This window comes from Sceloporus occidentalis, unplaced genomic scaffold (genome assembly GCF_023333645.1).
Source record: "Sceloporus occidentalis isolate IW3139 unplaced genomic scaffold, rSceOcc1.0.p SCAF_148, whole genome shotgun sequence".
Taxonomy (NCBI): domain Eukaryota; kingdom Metazoa; phylum Chordata; class Lepidosauria; order Squamata; family Phrynosomatidae; genus Sceloporus; species Sceloporus occidentalis.
This window is the reverse complement of record NW_028317128.1, coordinates 1,149,755-1,176,841: the sequence shown is the minus strand read 5'-3', so window position 1 is coordinate 1,176,841 and position 27,087 is coordinate 1,149,755. Positions and strand designations below refer to the sequence as shown.

At 43.9% G+C, this 27,087-nt stretch overlaps 1 protein-coding gene across 1 annotated transcript; it reads right to left on the bottom strand.

Annotated features, from left to right (window-relative positions):
* Positions 1 to 1,612: 1,612 nt before the first annotated feature.
* Positions 1,613 to 27,008, bottom strand: LOC149280722 (extracellular calcium-sensing receptor-like). The gene is made up of 6 exons (XM_089500131.1): positions 26,818 to 27,008; positions 24,298 to 24,604; positions 21,061 to 21,939; positions 5,241 to 5,471; positions 4,811 to 4,934; positions 1,613 to 3,027 (listed from the first exon to the last, which is right to left on the bottom strand). The coding sequence occupies exons 1-6, from the start codon at positions 27,006 to 27,008 to the stop codon at positions 1,613 to 1,615; spliced, it is 3,147 nt and encodes a 1,048-aa protein (XP_089356257.1).
* Positions 27,009 to 27,087: the final 79 nt, after the last annotated feature.

Below are 27,087 nucleotides of genomic sequence, written 5' to 3'. Positions count from 1 at the left end.
GTTAACGCTGTTACATGAGTTCATTTAGTTTAAAGAACAGTAAAACGATCCAAATTATATAATTTAGGAAAATAACCACCGAGATCCAAAGTTCTGGTCTGGTTAGTTGTGAACTCTGTAATAAGATACAAACATATTTAAATATAACTTTTAATCGTAGGAGCCTTAAAAAAAAAGAAACCAAAACAACAAGAAATTCAAGCAGTCCTCATACTTACATCGGGTAAAGTTTCCAGGAAATTGCAATGTAAGTTTAAATGAATTACGCCAAGTCTAATTTTTATGTAGAAATAAGTGATATATATTTGCTTACGTTCCTGACCTTTTTTCCTTTTAGAAATGCCCCTGCAGACAACGGTTAATTAGCTGTATTATAACAGTGTATGCGGTCCATTAAACGGTACAGTATACATTTAAGTGTCTAGCTTAACATAAGACAGTTAATGTCATGGTAGAATGGAATAGATTACACATAACATCCAAAATATTTGTATTTGGCCCCAAACCATAATGATGAGAAGACGATATCATGTAAATCGGAGTCTACCATGATGTAACTTGAGATCAGATCTTAAATGGAGGGGTGACAAATTGGGCAGTTGGGGGTTAATATTTTATTATTACGCTAACGTGATGTGTTTTATTAATGTACCTTGTTTGGTTATACTGGGATCCATAGACCATATAATGGTTTCATTTCCCCACAGCCTGTGTTATAATATTTATGATCTCTGGAGACATCAGTTTGGTGGGGTGGGGGGGGGGCACCGACTCAAAATACAAAACTTTCAGTTACAAGAAGCAAACAGTTACCAAGGGCACAAGTAAACGGTTAATAATATTATAGTATATAATATAGTATTATTATGAAATGTTTTTATTTAATAATCACTGACTAGAGTAATAATTATACACAACTTGGCAGACTACATGATAGGCACGATCACCCCCTTAAATGTTTTGGCAAAATAATCTGCCTTCTCTATTTGCCCCAATGCCCCGAGACCATCCCCCCTCCACCCCCCCCCCAAAAAAGGGTCTCGTTCAGGTTACCGGTACAATCTCAAATTTGCTATAGATAACATTCTGAGCACAATCTGTACATCATTAAAGCAGCATTTACAAAGTCAGCAGAATGTATTTTACGGCTGCTACAAACAGATGGAAAGTTGAAGGAAGTCACAAAAACAACAGCACATTTTTCACCGTTTAAGAACAAAAAGACTAAAAAAAAAACAACCACAAGTGGGAATACTGGCCGTCTTAAGGAAAGATCCACAAAGTATCCACCAGGGAAGAGAAACAGAGGAACAAAGAATTTTTTTTTTCTTTAAGGAAAAGTATCAGTAATCCAACACATTCCATATGCATTTTAAAAATGAATTCATTTAATTGGTCAAAGTTTGTCATTTTTAGTTTCTGTGTTGTACCTTTTATATTCTAGAACCTAGCATACAATCAAATATCTACTCTTTGTTTTTAAGTGAATTAGCTCCAAGAACTTCCAGGACCGTCGCAGAGAGTCTTTTGGACGTTTTAGCCGCTCCTATCTGCTTCCATGTATCTCCGCCATGCTTGGAAATGGTTAGTATGGTACATAGACATGTAATAATTATGAGTTGACCATATTTTCTGTAATAACTCCATCCACTGCGTTTTTTACGTTCTCCGCCTGCTTTGGCGCCCGCGACTCCATGCTTTGGTTATCCAGTCGATCGTTGACCGACTCCTGCGATCCCGATTCATCTATGTTTGAGGCCGTTCTGAAGCTCGACTCACTCCCGACGTCGCTGTTCTGCAGCGGGAGCAAAGCTTTTTGCCTCATCAGGCTGTCGTCGCTGTTCTTGCCTTCCAAAGGATTTTTGGGCTTTGTGACTTTATTGGAGACAGCATTCCTTTGAGGGTCATCGAAACTCAGAGACAATGTGACTGTTCCACTTCCAAAGCTGACTTTCTGTTTGCAACCCCTAGCTCGTTCCCCGGTTGAAAAGTGTTCCTCGTGGTTGCTTTTGCTGCTTATTGAAGATGACGGCGTGGAACCCGCAGAGCCTCCGAGGCTATTGGACTTCTTGTGAGACACGTTGCTTCGTCGCAACGTAGCCCTAGCGGCCACCTTAAAAGCATGAGCAACGGTGCTGCATCGGACCTCCTCGATAGTGTTTCTGGAGGGTTTGAATAGGATGATGTAGACTTTGTTGAAAAAGATGCAAGCCAACAACCCGAAGCTCGAAGCCAAGATAGCGATCACCTCAACGGCAGACACGAACTTTCCGTAAGTGCTTGCGTACGCCGGGATGAAGGATATCCAGACGATGAAAAATATGAGCATGCTAAACGTGATAAACTTGGCTTCATTGAAGTTCTCCGGTAGTTTCCTGGCTTTGAAAGCAAAGAAAAAACATATAGCAGCCAAAAGACAGGTGTAGCCAATCAGAAACCCCAAAGCCATCAAAGAACCTTCGTTACATGTGATGAATATGATCTCGTCGTCTATGAACTGGTTCTTGTAGCTCTCTGGCGGCGCCGTGTACAGCCATATGATGCACGTCACGATTTGCACGAAGGTGCACAAGAAAACCAAGAGAAACTGGAGGTTCAGTCCCCACCATTTGCGGTGAAAACTCGTAGGAATCTTTGCCTCGAACACGAGGAGGATGCGGTTGGTCTTCACGAGGATGCATGAGATGCACAAGACAAAGCTGATGCCAAAAGCCGGTTGTCTTAACCGGCACGTCCAGTTCTGAGGCTCTCCTATAAAAAACAAAGAGCTGGAGAAGCAGCAAAGCAAGGAGAAAAGCAGGAGGTAAGAGAGCTCTCGGTTCGTGGCCTTCACGATGGGCGTGTTGCCGAATTTTATAAAGACGCCAAGAACGAAGGACGTGAGGCAGATCCCCAGGACAGCAAACATGGTGAGGGCGATTCCGAATGGTTCTGTCCAGGAAAGAAACTCGATTTGCTTTGCGATGCAAATTGTGTGGTTCTTACTGGACCAGTAATCCGGGGGGCACTTTTCACATGCGCTAGCGTCTGCAAAATAAAAGAACGGTGTTAGACATTTCTACCATTTCCGCTAGGAGGCTGTTCCACTTATCTACCACCCTCTCGGTAACATAAAAACTTCCTTCCACTCCCTCTAACCCTCTAGGTTTAGGTTATGGCATCTTGTCCTAACCTTTCTCCTCCTTTTGAAATAATCTTCCATCTTGTATTAAATCGCTTTTAGGAATTTAAATATTTCATATTCCCTCTCATCCTGTAGCAATACTAACATATCTGAATAGAAAATATATAAAGTGTTGCGCAACCCCCCCCAAAAAAAACACTATATATTTTCTATTCTGTTTCTTTGGTATAGGGGGTTATACCTTTAGTGTTTGCAGCATCTTTTCATGATATAATTTTTTGTTTGCACTAGCCAAAATATATTATAGCGCCTGACCACTATCCAGACAAATACTAACATATCTAATTATTATTCTGAAATATGTCCTCTCTGCAAAAAAAGGCAATCTCTTAATGTTGGTCAAATTTTGTATAATATAATAATATTTTCTCTCTATAAATAACGTATCCTCTAGCGAATTAGTTATTAGATCAGGTGTAATCCTCCACATCTACCACTAGAGGGGGCCCTCTCCTTAGAAATGAATTGTGCGGGCACTAAACAAATGAAAAGCGTGTGTGTGTGTGTGTGTGTGTGCGTGTGGGGTAACTGGAGTCCGACTCAGAAATAAGCTGGTGTTGGAAGACACTGTGCACGTTTTTTTAAAATCCTATTTAAATTGCACTTATGTGAAGGAAAATGCAGGTACGGCACTTTAAGACCAGTGGCCGCTAAATGGCATAAGTGTGCCCACTGGCCGAACACACACACGATGCACACCCCTCAGGCGTCCGACAAGGTCCACAACGTGCATAACATTTCCCTGTGGTAGTAGCGGCCGCAGAGCGCCCGTTTGCACATTGAAATCTACATTGAAAACAGGTTCTTATGAGGGGAGGGGGAGCTGACAATCTGTACCGATGGCTGGAGAGGGAGTGCGTGCATGTTTGTGTAAGCGTATAGTGTTAGCGTGAGAGTGTGTTACTGCATTGTGTTAGCACGTGTGTGAGTTACTGTACGGTGGTGGAGAGGGCATGTGTTAGTGTATGTGTTAGTTTATGTGCATGATACTATATAAGAATACATGTGTGTTAGTGATTGGTGTTAGCATGTGTGTGCGTCAGCATGTGTGTGCGTCAGCATATGCTGTATGTTAGCATGTGATGTCAGCATGTGTGTGGAGGTTAGCATAAGTGTGTGTCAGGGGTGAGCCTTTAGTTAGTAGTATCACATGGTGTGTGTGTGTATGTGTAAGTGTGAGAGTTGGTGTTAGAGTGAGTTTGCATGTTAGTATGTGTGCGTGTGTGTTAATTAGGGAGGGGGGTCCCAAAGAAATAGTGCACCCAGACACTACTTACACAAGGCTCTCCCCTGACCTGAAGTGTGGGGGGCTATGTGTTACATATATGTAACTTATCTTAGGTTCCTCGCTTTCTCACTCATGGCCCATGGACACTAATGTTTGATGCAAGCTGGGGAGCACACGGAGAGGCACTGATGTCCTTCAACTGCAACCCTTGCAAGGTTTTTCCCTAAAAGAAGCCAGGCTTATCTGCTATAAGCACCATTTATCCGTTGTAGCTTAAAAATACGATAAGACCATTGAGCACATTATTATTATTATTATTATTATTATTATTATTATTATCACTATGATTGTTTTATATAGCCAGGAAATCCCGTAGCGCATGCTGATGGATGGGGTACCTGTCTCATCGGTGTATTCGCCATCAGGACAGTCCACACATTCAAAGCAGCAGGTGGGCTCCCCTTCGATGATCCCCTTCCTCGTACCTTCCTGGCAGATTCGGCTGCAGTTGGAAAACGGAACCTGCGAACAGCGGGGGAAATGACTTAACGGGGGGGTCATTCGGAGGTATATTGGGATTTTTTTTCTTTTTGCCAAAAAAAGTTTCAAACTCTTAGTTTGACTAATTGTTCCTTTACATTTTTTTTCCTTTTTCTATTTTACCTCCTTCAGAAACATTACAAAAAAAATGTTTTTTGGCCAAAGAAGTATTTTGACCCCCAGGCTTTCTTTCTTGGTTTCTTTATGGAATACTCTAAATATCCATAGATTTAACCCAAATGGAGGTTACCCTTTCCAAGAATTCTTACCTACCCTGCAGCCACTCACCTCCCTGGAGAATCCACTCCATAGGACTTTGCTTTCGTTGATGAAGAGGCGCTCGCCATTCTTGGAGTACACGTTGTAATGGCCAATGTCTTCAAACACCACGGAGCCGTCCTCGTCCGACAAGTGCCAGTTGACGATGGTATAATTTCCAATGAGGTCTCCGAATTCGTTGAAGTCCACCTGCTCCCCTATGTTATTGGTGAAATTGAGGTGCCGCAGATGTTTCAACACCTAGAGCGATAAGGGTACATTAATTCTGCTACAAAGACACGTACTTACTATTAATATTATTTATTGCTTTATATAGTACCTTACTATTCTACGCATCTCATTCTCATCAAAAGTGTTTAATACCGGTAATTACATTTTTCAAAAAACAACTTTTCTGTTGTGGAAGTCACTGCATACAATAATAACCCCCCCAGTGCGGTATACAGCAACAACGCCCCAGCACTGTATACAGTAATAACCCCCCCAGCGCTGTATACCGTAATAACCCCCCCAGCGCTGTATACCGTAATAACCCCCCCGCGCTGTATACAGTAATATAACCCCCCAGCGCTGTATACAGTAATATAACCCCAGCACTGTATACAGTAATATAACCCCCCAGCGCTGTATACAGTAATATAACCCCCAGCGCTGTATACAGTAATATAACCCCCAGTGCTGTATACAGTAATATAACCCCCAGCACTGTATACAGTAATATAACCCCCAGCGCTGTATACAGTAATATAACCCCCAGAGCTGTATACCGTAATATAACCCCCCAGCGCTGTATACAGTAATATAACCCCCCAGCGCTGTATACAGTAATAACCCCCCGCGCTGTATACAGTGATATAACCCCCCAGCACTGTATACAGTAATATAACCCCCAGCGCTGTATACAGTAATATACCCCAGCGCTGTATACAGTAATATAACCCCCCCGTGCTGTATACAGTAATATAACCCCCAGCGCTGTATACAGTAATATAACCCCCCAGCGCTGTATACAGTAATATAACCCCCCAGCGCTGTATACAGTAATATAACCCCCCAGCGCTGTATACAGTAATATAACCCCCCGCGCTGTATACAGTAATATAACCCCCCAGCGCTGTATACAGTAATATAACCCCCCAGCACTGTATACAGTAATATAACCCCCAGCGCTGTATACAGTAATATACCCCAGCGCTGTATACAGTAATATAACCCCCCCAGTGCTGTATACAGTAATATAACCCCCAGCACTGTATACAATAATATAACCCCCAGCGCTGTATACAGTAATATAACCCCCCCAGCGCTGTATACAGTAATATAACCCCCCCAGCGCTGTATACAGTAATATAACCCCCCAGCGCTGTATACAGTAATATAACCCCCCACGCTGTATACAGTAATATAACCCCCCAGCGCTGTATACAGTAATATAACCCCCCCAGCGCTGTATACAGTAATATAACCCCCCAGCGCTGTATACAGTAATATAACCCCCCCAGCGCTGTATACAGTAATATAACCCCCCACGCTGTATACAGTAATATAACCCCCCAGCGCTGTATACAGTAATATAACCCCCCCAGCGCTGTATACAGTAATATAACCCCCCGCGCTGTATACAGTAATATAACCCTCAGCGCTGTATACAGTAATATAACCCTCAGCGCTGTATACAGTAATATAACCCTCAGCGCTGTATACAGTAATATAACCCCCGCGCTGTATACAGTAATATAACCCCCCCAGCGCTGTATACAGTAATATAACCCCCAGCACTGTATACAGTAATATAACCCCCCAGTGCTGTATACAGTAATATAACCCCCAGCGCTGTATACAGTAATATAACCCCCCAGCACTGTATACAGTAATATAACCCCCAGCACTGTATACAGTAATATAACCCCCAGCGCTGTATACAGTAATATACCCCCCAGCGCTGTATACAGTAATATAACCCCCCAGCGCTGTATACAGTAATATAACCCCCAGCGCTGTATACAGTAATATAACCCCCCCAGCGCTGTATACAGTAATATAACCCCCCAGTGCTGTATACAGTAATATAACCCCCCAGCGCTGTATACAGTAATATAACCCCCCAGCGCTGTATACAGTAATATAACCCCCAGCACTGTATACAGTAATATAACCCCCCAGCGCTGTATACAGTAATATAACCCCCAGCACTGTATACAGTAATATAACCCCCCCAGCACTGTATACAGTAATATAACCCCCCAGTGCTGTATACAGTAATATAACCCCCCAGCGCTGTATACAGTAATATAACCCCCCAGCGCTGTATACAGTAATATAACCCCCAGCACTGTATACAGTAATATAACCCCCCAGCGCTGTATACAGTAATATAACCCCCCAGCGCTGTATACAGTAATATAACCCCCAGCACTGTATACAGTAATATAACCCCCCAGCGCTGTATACAGTAATATAACCCCCAGCGCTGTATACAGTAATATAACCCCCCCAGCGCTGTATACAGTAATATAACCCCCCAGTGCTGTATACAGTAATATAACCCCCCAGCGCTGTATACAGTAATATAACCCCCCAGCGCTGTATACAGTAATATAACCCCCAGCACTGTATACAGTAATATAACCCCCCAGCGCTGTATACAGTAATATAACCCCCAGCGCTGTATACAGTAATATAACCCCCCCAGCGCTGTATACAGTAATATAACCCCCCAGTGCTGTATACAGTAATATAACCCCCCAGCGCTGTATACAGTAATGTCGGTTGGTGACAAAAATCTGGTTTTATCTCATTTTGTGCCAATAAACTCCCTTTAGCTGCAGATCTGGAGCCGCCGTTGCTGTCAACGAGCTGATGCTTTATGGCGATGCTAATGCAGCTGCCTGAAAACATTATATAGTGGGGCAAAAACTACAACTTGTTTAAAGGGCAATATAATGTATTTTTAATCTGATCATAGGAATAAACAAATGTCGGGGGGATCCACCTTAAATAATCTACTGTTAAGGGAATTATTTTTTTTTTCTGTTCCTATGTTTCATATATTCAGAGAACGCCACGTTACCATAATCCATAATCTTTTTGCCGACATTCTGCCCGCTTTTGTGTGCAACACTTATTATTTAAGAAAGGAAAATAACATACACAGCGCTGTACCCTCCCACTAGCTGCAATGCGAACCTCTGCAACCCCTTATTACAGCATAAGAATAAACAAACAAAAAGTGGTTCATGCGACAACAAAGTATAGAAAATGATAAATAAATAAAAACTGTCAATGTATCTGACTTTTCAGTCTGAAATAGACCCCAAAAATAATAAATGTAAAAAAATTATGAAAAAATGAGTAAAAAAAAATAATAATAAAAATATACATATATATATATATATATTGTGGTATTTTTATATACCGATTGCACTCACAAGTAACCAAGGTTAGCAGGCACTAAAGGATCTTATATATGTCTTCACTATATAATGAAGATCTTAGAGACTTCCAGCAAATGCTCACAAATTCATAGAAGCAAAAAACAAAAGAACATATATCAGATCCTTCTCAAAAAACATGCAACAAGAATTGGAAAATCTTGTGCCTTCAAATCCTCAAATAGGCCCTTTCTACATGCTGCCCAAAATCCACAAGCCAGGCAACCCAGGACGGCCCATTATTACAGGTATGGGAACTCTTACCGAATCTATATCTGGCCTTATAGAAAACATTCTTAAGCCCCTAGTTATCAGCACTGAGAGCTTTATGCAGGACACCACTGATTTTCTCAATAAACTGAGCCAAGTTAGTAACCTTCCTGCCAATACAATACTTGCAACCATGGATGTGGAGTCTTTATATAGCAACATCCCCCATAAAGATGGTATTGAGGCCTGCATCAAATTCCTCTCCTCCAGCAATGCCACACAAAAATATGATAGTGAAACCATCGCCAAGCTCATAGAATTCATACTGACACACAACTATTTCAAGTTCTATGACACTAACTACCTACAAATGACCGGGACAGCCATGGGCACCAAAATGTCACCGCAATATGCCAACCTTTTCATGGCTGACTTGGAACAGAGATTCCTAGCCACGCACCCCCACAAACCGCATAATTATTACCGTTACATCGACGACATCTTCATAATATGGACAGAAGGAGAAGAAAACCTTTTAAAATTCCACGAATCTTTCAATTCATTCCACCCATCTATAAAACTTTAAATGAATTTCTCAAAACACAGTGTGAGCTTCCTGGACTGCGCCATCACCGTCACCTCTGGCTTTCTTCACTCTTCCGTGTATAGAAAACGCACAGACAGGTACAGCTACCTTCACAATTCAAGCTTTCATCCCAAGCGCACTAAACAAGGTGTCATTTACAGCCAAGCCATCAGATACCAGCGTATCTGCTCTGACACTCAGGACAGAGACAAACACCTGGGCGCGCTGGCAGAGTCATTTCAGAAGAAGGGCTACAAGGAAAAAACTATATCCAAAAAAATTAGATCTGCTGTAAGAACACCACGGGAAAGGCTTCTAGAATACAAAAAAAAGGATAACACAAGCAGGATCCCTCTGGTAGTTACCTACAACCCAACTCTTGAGGAAATCCGCAAAATTATTAAAGACCTACAGCCGATATTCTCAGAAGACCCCATACTGAAAAAAATATTCCCTCAGCCCCCAATACTGGCATTCAAACAACCACCAAACCTGAGGAAAAGATTAGTGCGCAGCAAACTGGCCCCAGAACAGGAGCATACACAGAATGGCACCGTACCATGCAACAAATCCCGCTGCAAACTCCGCCAACATATATGTGACAGCAACACAGCCAGTCACAACAACAAAACATACAGCATCAAAGATTCTTACTCATGTACATCGGCGAACGGGGTGTACATCATACAATGCTCTGCATGTGACAAAGGGGGCTACATTGGAGAAACGGGGCTTAAGCTGCACCTTAGAATGAACCTGCACCGAAGCGCCATCAAAAACCACGAGGAAGAAAAATATCGCACCCCGGTAGGACATCATTTCACACAGAACAATCACTCCACCCAAAACCTAAAAATTAAAGTACTCAAAGGAAATTTCAGAGACTCTCAGGAAAGAAAAACATTTGAGATGAAAATGATTACACATTTTAACACCATAAAAGAGGGACTTAATGTGGATTCTGGTTTCCTTACACACTACCAGAACTTCATATGAACTTCATCTAAACATCCAATGTCTAATTGCTGTTATCTTTGATGTTTTACTGTGGTTATTGGTTCCCTAAGTTTATTTATTCTGTCCCTGGGTTATCTCTCTACCTCTCTGCATTTCTCACCTCCAGACCTATTATTTACGACACCCCACTCAACCCCCCCCCCCTTATACCATCACTTGTTTTAAGTTGTAACCTCTATCATGATGATTAGTATTGCTTCAGACCTGATGAAGGGAGGATAACTCTCGAAAGCTTGTCTTTTTAATATTATGTTAGTCCAATAAAAAAGGTATCACCGCATACTCTGCAATACTCTATTTTTTGACATCGTATATATATATATATATATACACACACATATATATATATAGTGTAGTATTCTATAGAAGCCTTGAGTGGTATTATGCATCAGTTGCACTCACGTGTAATCAAGGAATCAGCAGGCACTTCAGTGGATCTGATATATACTTGCTCAAAGGAGCTTACAATCTAGAGTCTGCCACAGAAGGTCCGCGACTCTGGCATATGAACAGTTAACCATGACCCCTTGGTGTCCCCTGTACTGTGTCTCGGCCCTTAGCATGTCCCGGCTGTATGAATAATATACATTTTATTGCGTGTTCAGACATCCTGTCACCTTGGAGTGTGACAAGAAACCTTTAATGCACTTTTATTGGGTCGCGCAGTAGCCCCGAGGCTACAGTCATGTTGTTTCTATGTTTAGCTAAAGCCTCTTTCCTCCCCATGGGCCCCTATACTCTGTAACTTGACTGCGTACAGTAATTAGCGCAATACATCACTTTACATTATTAAAAGATTAAAGCTCTGCCCGGAACAGCTTTTTTTATGAGAATAGCGTAGAGAGGCTGTGACAGGGCCAGGCTAGCTGGCTCAGGTGTCATATGAAGTTTAGCCGGGTCACGGAGCACTTTTGTGTCCGGTTCTGTATACTGTGACCCGGTAATATATTATATTGTGTTTATTGTGTAACCGGCCCAGAGACTGATGTGGATTCAGCCCCAGCCTTCAAAGAGACGATCCTATAATCTGGCTGGGGCTCTTAATCAGCCAGCACAGCCCTGTCTGCCCAGACGGCCCCCGCACTACAGGGGGGATAACACAGGTGGGGGAACCCATTGTATTCTGTAATCCCCTCACCTGATACATCCCCTGTATACTGATGGGATTTGTGATGGGATGTGGCTGATGGGATTGGGGGTTGGGTTCGGTACACATTGCATTGAGATTGTATATAAGTTCTGTGTGTTTGTAATAAAGAGAGTTCTTCTTGGTTTGCTACGAATGGTGGTCTGGATGATCCGTGGATAGCTGAGTGCGATCCGTATGAGGGACTGACTGGTGATTCCTCAGCCCTCAAACAGGGGTACCCAGCCTTGGGTACGGTGACCCTGTAACATTGGTGGCAGCGGTGGGATGAATCCCACGACTTGGGTGAAATCCAAACCACCAACTGGGATTGCAGACGAGAGACACCGAGAGAGCTCCTGGAGGTTTGTAGCAAAGGAAAGGCTACTCTGATTGCGGACTGCAGAGAGATGGACCGGCACCAGGATGCCCCAGAGGAGAGCCTCGGACTGAGTGCTCTACAAAAGAACATTCTATGGCACCTATCCCTGTACCCAGGAGGGGCTACATCGGAGCAAGTGATGACGGTGATTGAAATGTGTCACCGGGAACTGAGCCAGAGTGGGTCTGTATCTCCCAGACTAGGGGAACAGACCCCCACAATATCATACCAGGATATCCAACCCTTCCGAGAACCAGAGGATGAGAGAGACCGGGTTACAGCCGAGGTGTGTGAGCTGGAACACCAGCAATGGCAGTTAGAGTCTGCGCCTGCAGACTGGAGGGATGATTTCTCCCATCCCCACTTTGAAACGTACTGGGCACAGTACTGGACAATGTGGGATATACGAGTTCCACTCCTGGGGGACAACCCGTTGCCGGAGTGGGAAGACGAATTGAGGGGTCTCATATATGCAGAGCTCGACCTCCACAGCCGCTACCAGGGATTCTCCCAGCAGTTAGCAGGTGAAGACCACAGCGACCCTCTGATGCTGTATAGCCCCGTCGACCCAGGACTGATATATGATGCCTTCCAATTTGACTCGTCCTTCGGAAGCCCCTGCCAGTACCGCAGGGATACAATCTGGGACAACCGTGCAGAAGTCCTGGTTTATGCTATTCCCCCCGAGCTGGAGGCTGTTATGGATTGCCTGGTCCAAGAGGAATGGCAGCTCGAGAGGGACTATAAAGAATTGCTGCGGAGAGTGGAGCTCCAGGAGTTACAAGGAGACTGGGAGCATGGTACTACAACTTGCGGGAGTGGGACCGAGGTCCTCTTCACCTACTCCTCGGCCCCTGCCCTGGTGAGAAGAACCGAGGTCCTCGCCAGCAAAATGAAGCGGAGGAGGAAGCCAAAAGCTCCGACCCAAGTCCCCACCAACAACCCTGGCTGCTCTACCCCGGCAGAAGAGATGACTGTCCCCACCGCCCGAGTAAGTGGCACAATCCCCCTCACCAAACCCTTATCTATGCTCGTAGAAGCCAGGGCCCCAGATTGTCCCCCTGATTTCCCGAGTGTCCTGGGAGAAGTCCGGGTCACTGCCCCAGAGGTTCCCACTGAAGTCCCCGGTGACCCGGTAGAGGCACCGTTCCCTAACCTAGCGAGGACGCCAGAGGGGCTGCCGAGTTCCCTGGGTCCTCTCAGTAGCCTGGCGCAGGCCCTGGTTCCTATCCCTGTGTTCTCCGAAGTGATCCCTGGTTCCCGAAGTGTCCTCCTAGAAGCCCATGTCACTGTCCCAGAGTGTTCCTCTGACTCTCCCCGTGCCCAGGCAGAGGCACTTGTCCCAGAGAGGAAGATCGAGGGTCTGCTTAACCCTCCCGGTGGTCCAGTATTGGCACCTGTCCCTGCCCCGGAGTATTCCCCTGGGTCCCCTGAGTACCCCGCAGAGCTGCTTAGCTCGCCCAATAACCCTGTAAGGGCACCTGTTCCTGTCCCAGAGTGTCCCCTAGGTCACTCCTGTGTCCCGGTAGAGGCCTCGCTTACTACCTCTACGTGTTTCCCTGGTTCCCCGAGTGCCCCCGGCCCGATCAGCAGGGTTTTCCTTCCATGCAACCACCCTGGCCTGGCAGCTGCCCCAGACTCAGTTCCCAAGACTAGGGAGCAAGAGTCCCCACGTGCCCCTGTTACCCCGGTGAGGGGGATAGCCATGTGCCCCCGGCTGAGCTGGGACCGTCCTCCAATTCACAGAGGACTACTGACTATCCTTTTGGGCAACCAGGGCCCTGGCCCACCTTCAATGGATGATTCTGACAAAGGGGGCCATGAACTAAGGCCTGCACCTTTGAACTTTGTCCACTCGGACAGCCTGCAGCAGACCCGTGTGGATCTGCCTGGTCTGCCGGACCGTTGGTCAAGGGGGAGATCTGTGACAGGGCCAGGCTAGCTGGCTCATGTGTCATATGAAGTTTAGCTGGGTCACGGAGCACTTTTGTGTCCGGTTCTGTATACTGTGACCCGGTAATATATTATATTGTGTTTATTGTGTAACCGGCCCAGAGACTGATGTGGATTCAGCCCCAGCCTTCAAAGAGACGATCCTATAATCTGGCTGGGGCTCTTAATCAGCCAACACAGCCCTGTCTGCCCAGACGGCACCCGCACTACAGGGGGGATAACACAGGTGGGGGAACCCATTGTATTCTGTAATCCCCTCACCTGATACATCCCCTGTATACTGATGGGATTTGTGATGGGATGTGGCTGATGGGATTGGGGGTTGGGTTCGGTACACATTGCATTGAGATTGTATATAAGTATATAACAGGGGTACCCAGCCTTCGGTACACATTGCATTGAGATTGTATATAATATATAACAGGGGTACCCAGCCTTGGGTACGGTGACCCTGTAACACCCATTGTATTCTGTAATCCCCTCACCTGATACATCCCCTGTATACTGATGGGATTTGTGATGGGATGGGAGTGATGGGATTGGGGGTTGGGTTCGGTACACATTGCATTGAGATTGTATATACCGTATTTGCTCGATTATAAGACGACCCTGATTATAAGACGACCCCCCAAAATCTGAATATTAACTTAGGAAAAAAGAAAAAGCCTGAATATAAGACGACCCTAAAGGAAAAAAGTTTTACCAGTAAATGTTAATTCATGTAAACTATTTTTTTTTATAAAAGCTATGATTGAGAAAAATATTTTTTTTGTTTTTATTTCTTGTATTTTCCAGCCTGTCCCCCAGTTACGCACATGTGGCCCATGATATGCCTTTTAACCCTCTATATGCCACTGTGCCCCATGGTATGCCTTTTGACCCCCTATATGCCACTCTGCCTCCAGAAATGCCTTATACCCCTATATCCCATTCTGGCATTTAGGGGGTTAAAATGCATATTATGGGGCAGAGTGGCATATAGGGAGGTATAAGGCATTTCAGGAGGCAGAGTGGCATTAAGGGAGTTAAAAGGCATTGTATAGAGCACTCTGCCTCCAGAAATGCCTTATACCCCTATATGCCACTCTGGCATTTAGGGGGTTAAAAGGCATATTATGGGGCAGAGTGGCATATAGGGAGGTATAAGGCATTTCAGGAGGCAGAGTGCTCTATTAAATGCCCCCTTAACGCCACTCCAGAAATGCCCTATGCCCCCATTTAACTAACACACACACACACACTCTCTCCCCCCCCTCCCCTCTCCTCTCTCCTCTCTCAGCCCTCTCTTACCGGTGCTTCCAGCCGGGGCAGCGGGTTGACGTCGCCTTCTGCTGCAGCCGGAAGGAGGTGGAGTTGGCAGCGGGGGTTTGTATGCGTCCGTCGCGTATACTTTCCCCGGCTGTCAGAGATCAGAGATCTCTGACAGTCGGGGAAGGTCTACGCGACGGACGCAGACAACCCCCGCTGCTAGCCACACCTCCTTCCGGCTGCAGCGGACGTTGTCTACGCGGATCGCGTAGACGTCAACCCGCTGCCCCGGCAATACAGCAGGAAGCACCGGTAAGTGTGTATGATGGGGGGGGGTGAGACAGGAGGATCCAGGTCCCCTGCAGCGGTGCGGGGGATCTGGATCTTAGTCTCCTAATCAGACTCTATTTGAGGTCTGATTAGAAGACGACCCCGATTAGAAGACGAGGGGTATTTTTCAGAGCATTTGCGCTGAAAAAAACCTCGTCTTATAATCGAGCAAATACGGTAAGTTCTGTGTGTTTGTAATAAAGAGAGTTCTTCTTGGTTTACTACGAATGGTGGTCTGGATGATCCGTGGATAGCTGAGTGCGATCCGTATGAGGGACTGACTGGTGATTCCTGAGCCCTCAAACAGGGGGACCCAGCCTTGGGTACGGTGACCCTGTAACAGAGGCTTTCTGTTAGTTTCATTTTTTGAAAGATATCACAATTCAGAAATCTGATCTTCCACGTGAAGGAGAACGGTTCGCAGGATAAAAATAATCAGGAAAAACAGGGATTTCTATATGTCCCGTTCGGGAGAAGAGAGGGAGGGGGTGGGAGAGAAAGGCGAGGGAGAGAGGAGAGAGAAGGAATGAGAGAAAGATGAGATGGGAGAGAGAGAAGGGGAGGGGAGATAGAGATGGGAGAGGGAGGGGAGGGGAGAGAGAGAGGGGAGAGAGGAGGGAGAGGAGGGGATGGAAGAAAGAAGGGAGAGAGGTGGAAGGGGAGAGAGATATGGAGAGAGAAGAGAATGGGAGAGGGGGGAGAGAGAGGGGATGGGAGGGAGAGAAGAGGGGATGGAAGAGACAAGGGAGAGAGGGGGATGGGAGGGGATGGAAGAAGAGTGGGAGAGGAGGGATGGAAGAAAGAAGGGAGAGAGGTGAAAGAGGAGGGAGAGAAGGGAGAGGGGAATGGGTGAGAGAAAGAAGAGGGAATGGGAGAGAGACTGGGAAGAGAAGAGAGGGAGGATGGGAGAGAAGAAGGAGAAGTGATGGGAGAGAGAGACAAGGGGGAGAGAAGAGAGGGGGGCTGGGAGCGAGAAGAGACCGACAGGGGATGTAACTAATAATTTTTTTTAAAATGTTATTTTAGGGAAATCCTAATGGGAGCTCGGTAACTCTATGGCAAGCGAATATCTACCAAGATCCATTAAAAAAAATCCAAATTTCAGTTGAGGGGGGGCCAGCCCCCCTCATTAAATATGCAATATCTCAGTAATTAGACTAGATCTAACAAAAATTTTGTCTGATCAAACCTGATCTAACGTAGAGCTATCATAATCAGTAACATTTTGTTGAAATTTTTGTTGAGGGGGGGCTGGCTACGGGTTAGCCCCCCCTAAAAAAGATTGTTAATATTGCCTATTTTAGAGTAGAGCTAACGAAAAAAACAGTTGATCAAACCTGATCTAACAAAGATCTAACAAATGCCATGATCTTTTGTAAAAAAATTTAATATGGGGGGGCTAACCCGGGGGAGGTCTGAGGGTTATATTACTGTATACAGTGCTGGGGGTTATATTACTGTATACAGCACTGGGGGGTTATATTACTGTATGCAGCGCTGGGGGGTTATATTACTGTATACAGCGCTGGGGGTTATATTACTGTATACAGCGCTGGGGGTTATATTACTGTATACAGCGCTGGGGGTTATATTACTGTATACAGCGCTGGGGGTTATATTTCTGTATACAGCGCAGGGGGTTATATTACTGTATACAGCGCTGGGGGTTATATTACTGTATACAGCGCTGGGGGTTATATTACTGTATACAGTGCTGGGGGTTATATTACTGTATACAGCGCTGGGGGATATATTACTGTATACAGCGCTGGGGGGTTATATTACTGTATACAGCACTGCGGGTTATATTACTGTATACAGCACTGGGGGGTTATATTACTGTATACAGCACTGGGGGGTTATATTACTGTATACAGTGCTGGGGGTTATATTACTGTATACAGCACGGGGTAATATTACCGTATACAGCGCTGGGGGTTATATTACTGTATACAGCACGGGGTAATATTACCGTATACAGAGCTGGGGGTTATATTACTGTATACAGCACGGGGTAATATTACCGTATACAGCGCTGGGGGTTATTGCTATAGAGATTTCTATACACATGATGGGGCTTTTAGGGCGGTAGAGCCATGTGATACCCTCACTGTGTGTCATAGCCCCGTCTGAATACCCCCGTGATGTGTTTGTGCACTAATTAACAGGCCTTTCTGCTACCGCCGGACGATATTCGGGCTACGGAAGAACTCAGAGGATTAATAACACTCAGGGTTCATAAACACAGGAAGAAGCCAATCTATTAATGTTTCATTTACTTGGAAATTAATTATTTCTTAAAAGCAAGGATTTACATGAAATGGATGTGATATAAAATCTAATCATAGTTTATCGGCCCTGACAACTACCCCTGTTTTGTTTACCCAGTCCCTCTCCCAAACCCCACGCTCCCTTTTCATCCCCTGATGCCCCTCTTTTCTAGAAGCTGAGAAATTAGGCAATGAGTGATTTTGTTAAATTTTCTTCACTGGCCATTTCAAAGATCAGATATGAATAAGAATAGAGCAGTCGTTCCGCAGGAAACTACAACTCCCACTAAGCTCAGTCGGCCTAGCTTACTGAGAATGCCTTAACTCTGGTCAGTTGTGATCCACAAATGCCACAGCAATAACAAGGGATAATTGATGTCATTAATAATAGGAATTAGTGTATCGATAATATTAATAATTTAATGTCATTGTTACGGTGTTAGAACGCTGAATTAATTACAAAACGATGAAACCAATGGGAAATGCACCTCGAGACGGGGTGATTCCATGTGCCGAGTGATAACTACATGCACCAGAGGTTAAATGCTAAATATTGGGGACCAGTGCAGACCCCCATCAGCCCGCCCCCGTCCATCCCACTGCTCCACCCATATCCCACCCTTTCTCCGCCTTATGAACCTCCTATATGCACACCTTATGCTTCTGTTGCTCCTGCCTTAGATAGGGTTTTCAGCCAATTAGGGGCCTGTGAAAGCAGGGGTGAGCATAGGTTTACATACACACACACTCACGCTAACACCGTACACTTACATCCACACACATATTCTCTCGCTAACTCCATACAGTAACACACTCAACACAGTACGCTCATATACACACCCTGACACCCACACTATAGAGATACAACGGTTTGCCCAATTCTACAATAACACGTATGCTCACGCGCATGCATGCAAACGCCACACAATTTCTTTTATTTTTGCATATTTGTCACACTTAAATGTTTCAGGTCACCAACTAATTTTCTTATAAACAGGTATAACCCGAGTAACACAAAATGCAGTTTGTAATTGATGATTTTACATACAGAAGGAAAAAGAGCTATCCAACCCTACCTAGCCCTACATAAAAAAGTAATTGCCCCCTTAGTTACTAAATTAACCAAATTTAATTGATAATTGGGTTCCAGTTCACTAGAAACTTCCAGGGTATTTACTATCGGCTCTCCTGAATCTAATCAGCAATTTAATAGAACCCGTCTCACAAAATGAAGTCGGCTAAAAGGTCTCAAAAAGCAGCAAATGATCTACAGAACAGACGAGAAACAGTCATTGACATTTATCAGTCTGGAAAGGGTTACAAAGACATTTCTAAGGCTCTTGGACTCCAGCGAACCCCGGTGAGAGCCATTAACCACGAATGGAGAAGACTTGGAACAGCGTAGAACCTGCCCAACAGTCACCGCCGTCCAAAATTCCTCCAAGAGGGCATCGGCGTCTAACCCAGGAGGTCAGAAAAGATCCCAGATTAACGCGTAAAGAACTGCCGGCCCCACGTGCCTCGGTTAAGGTTGGGTTTCATGATTGCACCATAAGAGACTGCGCAAAAATGGCGTCCGTGGGCGAGAAGGGAGGCGAAAACCACCGCTGACCAAAAAGAACGCAAAGACTCGTCTCACATTTGCCAAAAAATAACTTGACCTGGCATAATATTCTGTGGACTGATGAGTCACAAGGGGAGCTTTTGGGGAGACATGGATCCAGTTACATCCGGCGTAAAGCATTCCACAATCAGAACATCATACCAACTGTCAAGCAGGGTGCTGGTTGTCTCAGGGTCTGAGGCTGCTTTGGTGTTTTAGGATCCGGGGGACTTGTTAGAACCAGGAATTCTACCTGAAAATCCTGAAGGAGAACGTCCGGCCGTCAGTTAACGACCTAAAGCTCCAGCGCAGTTGGGTTCTGCAGCAGGACGATGATCAGAAGCACACAAGCAAGTCCGCCTCTCAACCGCTCAAAACCAACAAAATAAACGTTTTGGACGCCGAGTCAAAGTCCTGACTTGAACCCAAATTTCCTCCCCAGCGATTAAAAGACTCAATGTGGCACAAGAAGCTATTAGGTTTTAGGGGGGCAATTACTTTTTGTCCTGGGTGATCGTAATTAAAGGCTGCATTTTGTGTTACTCGGGTTATCTTTTTCTTATACTAAAATCAGTTGGATGATACGAAAATTTAAATGTGACAAATAAGCAAAAATAGAAGAAATCAGTAAAGGCGCAATTACTTTTTCCCAGCGCATAATGCATTTTATGGCGGCCCCATCCGGCCCGTCTAGTCTGCCTGTTTTTCCTGCTGTAAAGACTGAATAGCGGCTTTTAATATTTCTGAGGCAACAGTGAGACCGATTAATGTATTTACTGTACATTAACCGCCCCATACGTGTAGTACGGATGGTTGTATCCACCCTGCTAAATATACACAACATAGCCAACATAGTCTGTCTAGACCGAGAGGAAGGATGAGACTTTACGCCTTATTTAAAGCCAATCTGGAATTATATTATTGATCCTTACAGGACTTTGGCTGCTGCATTCCTAAATCTTTCCCGCTAATCATCAATTATTGGAGTATGTTGATTTTTTTGCCACATCTATCAAAAAATATGAATCCCTTTAGGGAGAAAATGTAGAGTTTGGAGACAGCATTCTCTTGGCTGTTTTGGGGACTGCACCATATCGAGTTCTTTACACCGGAGTTTCATAAAAACTGAAAATCTAAGCTCTATAGATATATATGAGAAATGCAAAAGAGAAATACAATTTTATTTATGTTTGCAAAACACCCATAAATGTAAATGTCAATATTTTTACCATGTGTGTGCGATCAGTTATTTTAATGGTCAACTCCTACCTATATTTTTTGTTTCTAATATTGGATAAAAAAATAAGTTTTCTTTTTAATAATGTTTTCAGGCAGCTGCATATAAGCTGTTTGTATCTGTTATCTGAGCCCCAATCTACTAGACAACCCCCCCCGACTCCTTATCATACTGCTTGTGGGAAACAATAGAATGGCTCAGTCTTAATCACCCAGCTGGACTCTCTGACTAATGAACATCTATGGAGGAATGGACTTCATTAGAATTGCCATAAAGCATCAGCTCAGTGCGGTGTTTGATCAGGGAAAGTCACCCAAAATATCACGTGACTGACAGCAATGGCAACCTCCAGTTCTGTGGATGAATATTTTCTGGATCAAAACGTCCTTTTTATACATATATTAACAGAAGACTTTAGCATAAGATAATCACCTACCTGCCACGCTTCGACTTTTTTAATGTCAGCACAGGAGCCGTTAGTAAAAAGTCCTTTTCCCGGAGTGCACGTGTAAATTTCTTGCAGGGCATGTGCGATGGAGTAGACGGCTAGATACACATTGTAGGATATCCGTAAATGAGTGAAATCCAGATAAGGGGTCTCAACGCTTGTAATGTTTTCTTGGCCGGTACAAGGCAGTCGAAAGGATGAGCTGTTGCCAACTCTGGCGGCATCATCATGGTTGCTCATGAACGGAGATGAAAATGAGGGGTTTTTAGAGGTTCCAGGCAGGTAACAATTAAAAGTCTCTTCCCAAAACTCTTTAAGGAAGCCATTTGTGTTGGCCATCTTCGGGTGCACGTTTTGGAGGAATTCTCTGAATCCCGGGATTTGTCCTGCCCTCAGAGCAAAACCAATGGTCCCCCCAATAACGTGGAAATACTCCGGGATAGCTATCAGCGACGAGCTCGCCCAAGCTTCGCTCGCGAGCCAAATCCTGCCCGTGATGTTACGCCGGACTATCTCCTTAATGAGCGGCTCCAAGTCGGGCCCGCTGGAGAAGACAACAATGACTTTGGCGGTTGAGTTTTGTATGACCTCTACCACTTTTTCGATTTCCTCCTTTTCTGTGTACTGAGAGATAAGTTCGCTGAAATCGATGCAGATGTCCCTCTCCTCGGCTTCTTCCCGAAACTTCTCAATTCCCGGTCGGCCGTAATCATCGTCTGCAGCTATGGTTCCCACCCAGTTCCAGCGGAAGTACTCGATGATGTCGGCCATGGCCGTAGCTTGATGTTCGTCGTTGGGCATGGTACGAAGGAACGACTTATACTGGTTCTTGTTGCTTAGAAGACGACTCGACGAGGCATAACTGACCTACGCAACATGGAGGGAAACGACGCATTAGCGATGTATCAGAAAAATGCTAAAAAAAAAAATGATCTGCCATTCGATGAAACAAAATCATTGCTTCACAGAGCACATAAACAATAAATTAAGTCTGATCCTAAACTGACCTACGCCCAGGCCCGGACTGGCCATCGGATTGACGTAGGGGCTGATGGAGCTGCAGCTCCAGGCCCCTACCTTAAAATAGGCTCAGTCAGGACCGGACTGACTGGGCCTATGCGGCCGCATTAACGCAGGGCATAAGGGGCACCTGCCCCTTAAGCCCGCAGCAACTGCGACCGTGTCCGCCTCTCTATTTATCCTTCATGTTAAATAAAGTTTGTTTAACTTTATTTAACATGGAGGATGTTAAATAAAGTTAAAAAAAAACAAAACGATGTTTTCATTTAAGCCCTGGTGGGGGCTGCCCGGCCTCCTAGAGTGGCGGACCCGGTCACAGTTGCTGCTTACTCCGGCAACAAGGTAAGTAGGGTAAGGGAGGGGGGTGCAGTGAGAGGGGGGAGAGGGGTTGGATAGAAAGGGGGAGATAGAGGGGGTACATATTGAGAAATGGGGAAGGGGGTACATAGTGATAAGGGGGAACATAGTTAGAAGGGGCAGATAAGAAGGGGATGGGGAGAGGGGGTAGTGTAAATGCGTACAAGAATGAATGAATAAATGTGTGGATGAATTGCTTGAATGATTTGTGAGACTGCATTAATGAATGTGTGTTAATGATTTGTGTGAATGAATGAGTAAGTGTTTGTGTCTATCATGAATGTTTAAGTGATTTGGGGAAATGCAAAGATGGTACATGAAGGGTGGGCTTTAAAAATAAATAAATAAATAAAAATGGGCTGCTCAGTCTTAAATGCCTGGGCCTATTTTTTGTCCCAGTCCGGGCCTGCCTACGCCCAGTACCTTTTACTTCATTCAGACCCCATTCTAGAATGGAACAGGTAAGATACTTCCTAGAGCTCTATTACGAGCAAGTTCCTTCTGTCTGTTTTAAACTCTAAAATTTAAAAGTTTTGTGGTCTGTTAAAAAAAAAAGCAAATCATTTTTAAGGGATGACTTCCTTCAAATTCAGGACACAAAGAACCTCTGTAAATTCAAGCTATCAAATAAATTATTATCTAATAAATGATCAAATAAATTATTATAAAGTTATTTACACCTTCCAGTGCCAATGTATTCATAGAATAAGTTAAAGAGTCGCAAAAAGGGTTAAAAAGGACTATAAAGTCTCAAAAAGAACTCAGAGGTCCCATCTCATCATGTAATCAAAGTTCAAAAGGCTCTGTCTCCTTTAAGACTGATACAAAATATCAGTTTTTGCACCCAACAACATAAAGTTTTGATCTTATTTGAGTTCACATTTTTAAAATTTGTTATTTCCTATTTTGGCATCATTAATTTTTGGTGAGATGTTGGCTTAGATTTATTTATCCCCTTTCTCATTACCCGTAACGTCCTCCCTTAATCAGTGACAGACAATTCCTGTTTTGTTAAGTTATTTATTTCTGATTTATATCAGATTATTTATATCTGTTCTGTTTTTAGCAAAATGAACGCAATTTAATATTACTCATGTTACCTAATTCATGACATAGAACATTTCATAGAGTTTTTCCCAAATACTTGAGATTTGTTCTTTATTGGAACAATATATCTGGCTGACATTTTCTGTTGTACCCAAAATAAAAACTCTAATATAATTATTATTATTTAATCGAGCGTACTGATAACATTAAATAATAGTCATATACTAGCTGTCCGGGTGGGGAAAATGTGAGAAGTTTTGTGTGTTTCCATTACAATGTTGCTAGCTTGATATTTCTCCATGTTGTTTGCGGTGATTTTGGTAAAATTACTCGGTTCACCTTTTCGGTAATTTGTATAGTTCTTCATTTACAATCCCCTATCAATGTCGGCTTTCTAATATATATTGATAGCCGTGTCGCCATGGGAACTGTCAGTCAAACTGGGCAGGGTTTATTTCAATCTGAGTGTACATGTGGAAGAAAAGAGAAAGTGAGAAAAGATGGAAAATGATAGAGGAAAAAAAGAAAGAGGGGAAAAGAGGAAGAGAGAGAAAGAAGAGGGACAAAGAATGAGGGTAGAGAGACACAGGGGGTGGAAGAGAGAGGAGAAACAGGGATAGTGACAGAAAAAAATGAGGTAGAGATATAAGAAAGATGGAGAGCAAGAGGAAAGAAGGTAGAGAGAAAGAGGAAAGACAAATAAGAAAAGGAGAAAAAGAGAGAAGATAGAAAGAAGTGGATGTCGTTTTAATGAAGAGCATGTCCACTAGTTCAGTGTAGGGCCAGGTGAATATTCCTTACCTGGGGTATATGAAACAGACCAAGCAAATTGGCAACTGCGGTAGATATTCCAGACCCCGTGGCTCCAACCACGGCAATCGTGGATGGCATATGTTCCGAGCAATTACAGAAATCGTCCAAGTTCAGCGAATCAATCTTATTCTGAGCCACGAAGCTGAGCGTGGCTTCCAGGGCCTTGGATACTGTGTTACACGTGTCGAAAATCCTGTACCCCAGGGTAATATTAGGCAGGAGGGTGGAAGAGTTGTTTATTTCTTCTATAGCAAAGATCATGGCCTGTAACCAGCGGAAGCCACGAAAATTGTACCTAAAGCCAAGAGAAACCTTTTGTTATTAGACGTGTGGATACATTCATTCATAAACCAAGCTCTTTCAAGTACATTTCTGCTTTGGAAACAAGAAATCATATGTTTTTGCACCCAAGGACACCGATATAAGTGTTACTCCCTCTCCACCCTTCTAACCACAGCCCAAGGTGAAAAGAACAAAGTATTGTATTCAGCTGCGAAGGAAATTCTACAAGAACAGGAATTCTTAGACATTTCCTTCCTATATTTTTACGTTTATCATTTAATTTATGTCTTATAAAATTAGAAAAAAAAGGAAATAATAGCACGGATAATAAATGCCTGCAAAGCTTGGAATCAACGACTAATTACACGCAAAGGTCAAATGCATGCGGAACTCCGAGCTCAACTATGAATAATTCATCCACACCAGCGCCCCAGATTGTGAGGTCTTTTTCTCCCGGCTTTAAACCGTTCCTGTCTTTTATTTAAAAAAATGAAGTTGTCAGTTAAGGGTTAACTCGAGTCATGTGACTGAACCCTGCAAAGCAATTTGTATATAATGTACGAGTGACTTGCAAATTGACGCGAGGACATGCGACTCCATTTTGCTAGTTCATGCGCGTTTACTTGGAACTTACACATCGTGAGCTGCAACTTGAAACGTTTAAACAAACAAACAGCCAAAAATACCCCTTCCCCCAAACTTTATATTTTAAGTCATTTTAACACCCAAGAACAGATTTTGAGCCCACCTCATCCAACATATGGGTGGGAGAAGAAGGGGGCACTTCCCTCCGTTTTGGTTAGCGGTGGAATACTAGCTTGACAACACCAGGTCTAATAGAATTTGGCAAATTTGGTGAAACCAGAGCTTAATGTATCAACCACCATATAATCCTTCATCATGCGACTCAAGAACACATTTGAGGTGTAAATATCTCATGGGCAACAGTACAGATGGAAATACTGCCCCACTAATGCATTCAATTAGATGCCTTATGGGGTGTACTGTGTCTGATAATTTCAGCTACGGGTTCCGTAGTCTACTCTGCTCAGTCATGAAAAAGAGTTGATCCAAGTTGAGTTCCCAATGACTTGAAGTTGACTGAACTCATAAGCTGGACTCGATATAAAAGAGGTTGGCCTCTGAAAAGTTGGGCTGCGTGCACCAGGTGACGATTTTATTTCTTTTTAATAAATATAATTAATTTGATTATATAATTTCTAATTTGATTAATCATAACTTCTCAGGTGCACCTTGTCGAAACTGACCCTAAGTAACAAATCCAACGGAATCTTACAGGAGTCTCGAGCCTTTCCTACACAGGACTTTTCACCCGTCGGAAAAGTAGCGCTTTCCACCCGATGAAAACTCCAAAGGAAAAAAAATCATTGACTCCTCGGCTTGGTTTCCATGGTCGTTAGTGCTGTGGAGTTTAGGTGCCATTAGTGGCATTCTTCACGTGCTTTCACCCTCATCATTATTCCCACCAGAGCTTCAGCGGAAACAGGCGAGAAGATCGGGATTCCACCCCAACTCCTGGAGCATTCCTGAAGCCAGCTCTTTATCCCCTAGACCCTGGGTTACTGACTACCCTCTATGCGTGTCCTCTTTGAAAGTATTTAAGGTCATGTCGGTAGATTGCAATCTCTCCGAACGCCCTCCTCTTCCTCTACTGCTTCCGAGAATAGACTCGTTGTGAAGCCTGATTTGTTTTCTCGCTGTACAATACTGTGAAATATCTTTGAAATGTTCAGGATAAAAATAATTATTTACTTGGGGACATTCCTAATGACTGCCTAAGTTGCTTATTTTTTTTATTTTCCTACTAAATGAACCAATAAAATGACATCACTATTTATCTGGTAGATGACATCATAAGACACGGTAGAGTTACTTTCAGTACATAGATACATTGCCTGACGTGGCTGCCTGTAAAATTATGTAGCGATGTTTAAAAAATGAGGAAAAATAAAAAAAATAATTTTATTAAGAATAAATTGGCCCTTTTGAGAAAAAAAACAAACTATAGTTAAAGGTCCATTTGGTTTTAATTTATTGTCTTCTCTTATAAAATGAGTAAAAATTCTAGAACTTGTCTATTGTTTGTAGAGATGGATCACGTTTGTGGAGATATAGAAGATTCCTGAAGGGAATGGATTTTAAGGTTTGTTTTATTTCTGAGGGCTCCTGAAAATGATGGGAAATGAGGATTATTGGTCTTCTCACCTGATGCACTCAACTGACTCCGGTCTTGATTCTAGATCCTCGTCTTTAGAAGCTACTCCGAAATGAATAGGGAAGAGGCCACCTAGAATGATATCTCCCTTCTTCTGAGCTCTCTTGTCTGGTCCGTAGGCAGACGAATAGAGGGTGAAGGCCATCAGCAGCAGCAGCAAGCCGTGGATATGAAGATTCATCCTTCTCCCGTGTGGTCTGTGGGTTCAGAGAATGGACGGGGAGGGAGCGGGACACGGTGAGCTATGTCAGGCAGAGGCG